Source organism: Cebus imitator, unplaced genomic scaffold (genome assembly GCF_001604975.1).
Source record: "Cebus imitator isolate Cc_AM_T3 unplaced genomic scaffold, Cebus_imitator-1.0 Scaffold94, whole genome shotgun sequence".
NCBI classification, from domain to species: Eukaryota; Metazoa; Chordata; class Mammalia; order Primates; family Cebidae; genus Cebus; species Cebus imitator.
The window spans coordinates 216,644-222,105 of NW_016107409.1; the positions used below are offsets into that span (position 1 = coordinate 216,644).

The following is a 5,462-nucleotide window of genomic DNA, read 5'->3' on the forward strand; positions in this document are numbered from 1 at the left end:
TTAATAATCTTTGGAGTCAAGAGATTCGGAAACAAAGTTATTGCCTGAAGAAGCAGATTGGGGTCCCGTGTGAATGAGGGAAGATCAGCTGAGCAGCACCCACACATTCCTCTTGCACGTCAAGTGGACGAGCCAGCTCAAATCCAGACATTTTTGCACAAAACCTCCCACTGCCTGCTAAAACATACTCACTACGCACCAGATTCCCCACCAAATCGGTTTTTGGCATCTACTTCCAACCTTCCCTCATCTCTTATGTCCTTACTCTGAAAAATAAAATAATACACATACTGGAAAATCCTTTAAAAAGGAAGAAATGGAGAGATAAAATACCAATGTTTACGTACATTTAGAATCAGAAGCTGCCAAATGGATAAGCAGTAAAGAAGTGTCAGGTTTTTGGTAAGTATTTAAAGTAAGGGTTGAAACTGGGTTTGCCAAAGCTTTCAGGGTGAAATCAAGAGTCACCACATCGGTACCTAAAACATGCTGGCCTGACCCAAGCTTGAGATCCTCAGATTGTGAACAGGTACACAGCTGGGATGGTTTCAAGCTCCCAGATGGAACTGCCTAGCTGAGTGCTCCAGGGAGGAATGCCGCTGCCCACACAGACTAGTAGTACTGATCAAAGAAATAAAGCATTTACAGTCAGAGCTTTAAAATACACCTTTTGGCACTTGGCGATTTTCTAGCAAGTGCAGAAGAAAAAGTCCGAGCCCTCTGGGAGTGTCTGAAGTTGCAGGGGAACCGCCAAGCCTCGCGTGGAGCCACCACCATCACTTGCCCCTTTTCTGTCTTTGTGCTGCCATCTAGAGAGGAAAGGAAAACATGTGTGTGTCCTGGTGAGGAGAAACAGTCACCTGAAATCCCAAGCACCATCTGCAGCTCCTAGAACAGAAACGCAGGGCTGGCTGGTTTAGTCCTGAGGGCAGCTGAGCATTTTCACTTCTAGAAGATGATCTCAGATGCAGGAAAGGGTTCCCATCATGGCCGGCCTCTGAGATCTCATTCTGGGGTTAATGTCAGGCTCCTGGAGAGCGCACCAAGCAGCATAGTTTTCTTTAAATGTTCAAAGGGAGTGAAATATAATATTAAGGTGGCCCAAACTAATGGAACGAGCATCATCATATAGGAAAAAAAAAATACAAGAAATGCATGACAATAAGGTTGACATGAGTAATTATTAAACAATTTTTTTAAAGAGGCAGTTCCTTTCATAAAAAGCAAGAAGCCTTATGTAGACTCCAATGTCTAAAAAATAGATAAGCATATACTTGTTGCTGATAGAACTAGTAGCACTTCATAGCCTTGTGAAGAATGTACTGAACAAGTTTAATTACTACAAGTTGGTTTTTATTGAGTGCAAAGTTAAAAATAACTTATTTTGGAGCATATGTTACAAAAAGCATGTACATGGAAATCAAATTTCTATGGCAGAATGTGAATAAGACGGAAGCAAGGCCTTCCCTGACCACCGCCTCCCCAGAACTTGGCACCCTGCGTGCTCAGCTTTTTCCATAGGCCCTGGCACTATCTGACATGCCATCTGTCTACCCACTCTAGAATGGAAATTCTTGAGGGTATTTTTGCCTGCCATGTTGATATCTGCATTTCCACTATCTAGAACATCTCTAGCACATAGCAGGTGCTCAGTACATGCTCTTAAAGGAACAAATAAATCTAAGTTGATTCCTTGGCTTCTTTTGCTTGTTTATGCAAGAACAACATGACTAACTTTAATTTTATGTATTCCGATTCAAACACATATGTAAAGTAACAATTCTTTTGAAGTCCATGAAGAAGCTCTGATTTCCCTGTAAATTTCATTTGGTGCTGTCCCCTCTCTCAAATAGTCTTGATTAGCCTGAGACCATCAAAATAACATTTATTAATGAAAGTACAGTAAATGCTAAAACATTGACAGCTGAATTAAAGATTTGACATGCAAATGGACCAGCTAAGTGGAAGCTTTACTTAAATTCTGGCTTGCCACTATTGAGGATGAATTGACCTGCTGAATTCATTGTGAATAAAGCAAGAAAATGCAGCAGAACAAATGTGATCTTTCCCTTTCTTAATAAAGTTTGTAATTAAAACAGATTACTTAAGGCTAAATGGTCATAAGTTACACAGACAATGGTCTGAATAAGAACCTTGGGTAAGCAAAAGAAATAAGGACTGGGCTCGAGGGTGGAGGGCAGGCATCTGGGCTTGGCCACCTACCGTCTGCATGAACTTACACTGACCATCAATAAAACAGGGATACCACCCCCTTTCTGGTCTACCTTGGAAGGTTGTTGTAAAGATTGATTTATTTTATTTTACTTTTTAAAGAGACAGGGTCTTGCTCTGTCACCTGAACTGAAGCGGAGTGGTACAATCATAGCTCACTGTAACCTTGAATTCCTGGGCTCAAGCAATCCTCCCTCCTTCCTCAGTCTCCTAAGTAGCTAGAATTACAGGTGTGTGCCACCACACCTGGCTATTCTTTTATTTTTATTTGATTTTATTTTGTAGAGACAAGTCTTGCTATGCTGTACAGGCTGGACTTGAACTTCTGGCCTCAGCTTCCTAAAGTGCTGGGATTACAGGATTGAGTGAATGTGCCCAGCAAAGGTTAATTTAAATACTGATATGTAATTGCTGTGAGAACTGTAAAAATACTATGAAACATAGGGAGGAAACCTTTCGGTCAGTCTAATGGCTCTCAGGAATATATAAACCTCAGGACTGTGTAATCTCAGAGTGTATACAAAGGTGTAAAAACCAAATCATTTCTGATTCTTCAGATGAGGACAAAGCCCATAAACATTTTCTAAGCACACTTGGAAAACACTCTCCCACCTGCTTCTCTAGACCTGGAGCTCTTCCAGGAAGAGGTCTCACTATGATGTAGCTAACTCCCAAGATTTTCAAATTTTGGATTAGTCCTAGAGAAAAGGGTGTTTGGGAAAAAATATGTAATGTAAGGCAGCTAGTCAAGGTAGATCAGCTTTAAGAACAGAGAAAGTCAACTCCTAAACTATGTGAAGAGGCTGTGTTTCAAATCTGGTGAAGAGGCGATGTTCTAGGATATAACAGAGTCAAAGTTAGGGTCCCTGGGGAAAGGGAATTTGATGTGGTGAAGTCTGGATGTGAGAGGTCCTGAGTTCAAGTTCTGGCTCAGTTATTCATTAGCTGTGTGACGTTGGGCAAATGAGGTAAGCTTCCCTTTTTCAACCGCAAAATGGGAGAAATAATACCCCTTGTACCATATGGCTTCTGGAAAGATTAAACACATAAATTCATGTTAAAGGTGCTTTAAAAATTGCAAAGCACTTTGCCAGTCTTTGTTATTAGTTTCCAACAATTGTGTTCTTTGTATTTCTTCCCATTGCAAAGTGAAGTCATCTTTGGAAAATGAAGAAAAGAAATATACATATACACATATCATGGACACCACAAAACCCAGCTTGAGCATTTTATTGTATTTTCTTCCAGACTTTCTTCGGGCAAAACACATGAGCTAGTTCATCTAAAGAGTTTAGGGGAGTCCCTAGTGCACGGTAAGTACTGCATGAAAGTGAACTTTAAAAGCGCTTTCCTCCCAGGTGGAAGGGAGACGTGGCTCCCGAAGCACCAGTGACTGGAGGGAAAGGCATAAAAAAATCTCAATGATGTAGTCCCATCTCCTGCTGAGAGGTGACTGGGGGCCAGCAATGCCAGTGACTTCCTCCCCAGCTCACAGAATTAAGGCGGAACTAAGATGACAACCAGGAACAATCCTGCCATATTCTACTAATTAGTCTGTTTAGTACTGAAACATGGTTGATCATGTGGAGTCCTTTTTTCACTTTATATTTTTAAAGATTGAGAAATCTGTTTACTGTTGTCAGAAGTTTGCATGTACTATAAACAACACTGTACATTTAGTAAGTAAATGGGTACACTTTAGGGTACACAGCTTGCCTTTGTGTCTTGCTAAGACTCCACATAAGAGAAATATAATTTTGGGAATGGACAGCAGCACATATGAAATAGACTTGAACAAACAAAAGACAATTCCACATGACATCCAGTTTAAGCCCTACAGAGGAGAGTCTCTTTGGCAGTGCAGAACCGAGAAGCATAAATCTTGAAAGACGACAGGGTAGAGTACAAGGAAAATTTAAATTGAAGAAAAATTAGACATAAATAGAAAAGAATGTTGGTAACCTGGGATCAGTTTCAAAAAAATATATGTATAGTATGATGAAAAAGATGGAGGCTCTTGTCTGTGTACCCAAGTGGTTTTGCAGTTTGTAGAAATGTTTTTGAAGCTTTCCCAAACTCGGCACACTAATCAAAATGAAAAATAATGTAAGTAAGAGAAGCAAAGGGCCAAAGGATTCGAGTAGGCTAGTGTATCCTAATGTTTAGTACAATGAAGTCTAAAAAGGCTCAGGTTTGATATTCCTTAAACAATTTTAAAGGAGGATAGGATATGCATATGTAAGTCTGTGTCTGTGCTATGTGGGTATGCATTTATGTTTGTGTGTACTTATGTGTATAGACGTGTTTATGAACATTTGATGTGTAAGTGTAAACCCACATAGGTTTGTTCTTAATGTTATTCCTCCAAATAGCACTTTGTATGTGTAACAACTTTTGTTTTTCACTTTTCAATTATTATTCAACTCAGTTAATGTTGTACATTGCAAGCGAGATCTTCAACTTGGCATCAAAGGTAAAGTCAAATAGGCAAGAAAACAAAATTGCCAATTTCCCAAATTCCCAAATACTTTGTAGCTAAATCATAACGTGAGCTCCTATTCAAGCTCCTGTGAATATAAGGAGTTTATAAAGACCACATATATTCTCAAGCTGCAATAATTTAGGTTGAAGGCTTAATATAAATACTCTAAATGGCATGTAAAACGACTCCAGTAATTGTGTAGTACAATCAACTGACAAAAGACAATTCACAGCCCTTTATCCAGAGAGATTAAAGACTGTTCATTTAACAACTTTAACACAACATTAGCAACATTAACACACAAATTTAAGGCCCACACAAGTTTATGAATAAGTTTATGACTAAGTCCTTGGACTTCAAATACTAATGCATCACAGGAAACTCATTCTCAGAATGACTCTTGAAGTTCAAAGTTTAGCCACAAGGCTGTCAAGGACTCCAACACTGTACTGCCGAACACCTGTCTAGGGTGTCCAGTGCAGACTGACGGATTGGTTGGTTAATTCTCTTCTGCAACAATCATCTGTTGAAGGTCTACTGTATGCAACCCCAAGTTAGATGCTGTGTGTGTACAGTCACGTGTTGCTTAATGATGGGATACGTTATGGGAAAAGTGTTGTAAGCAATTTTGTTGTTATGTGAACATCACAGAGCGTACTTATACAACTTTTTTTTTTTTTTGAGACGGAGTTTCGCTCTTGTTACCCAGGCTGGAGTGCAATGGCGCGATCTCGGCTCACTGCAACCT

General features: G+C 39.7%; 1 protein-coding gene across 1 annotated transcript in view; it reads right to left on the reverse strand.

The window, feature by feature from the left end:
• Positions 1 to 303: 303 nt before the first annotated feature.
• RNASEH2B (ribonuclease H2 subunit B) overlaps positions 304 to 5,462 on the reverse strand; it is a 63,000-nt gene continuing 57,841 nt past the window's right edge. Inside the window, exon 10 of the mRNA XM_017535874.2 lies at positions 304 to 809. Coding sequence (XP_017391363.1) covers positions 777 to 809 — 33 coding nt within the window. The 3' untranslated portion in view covers positions 304 to 776. The remainder of the gene's footprint in view (positions 810 to 5,462) is intronic.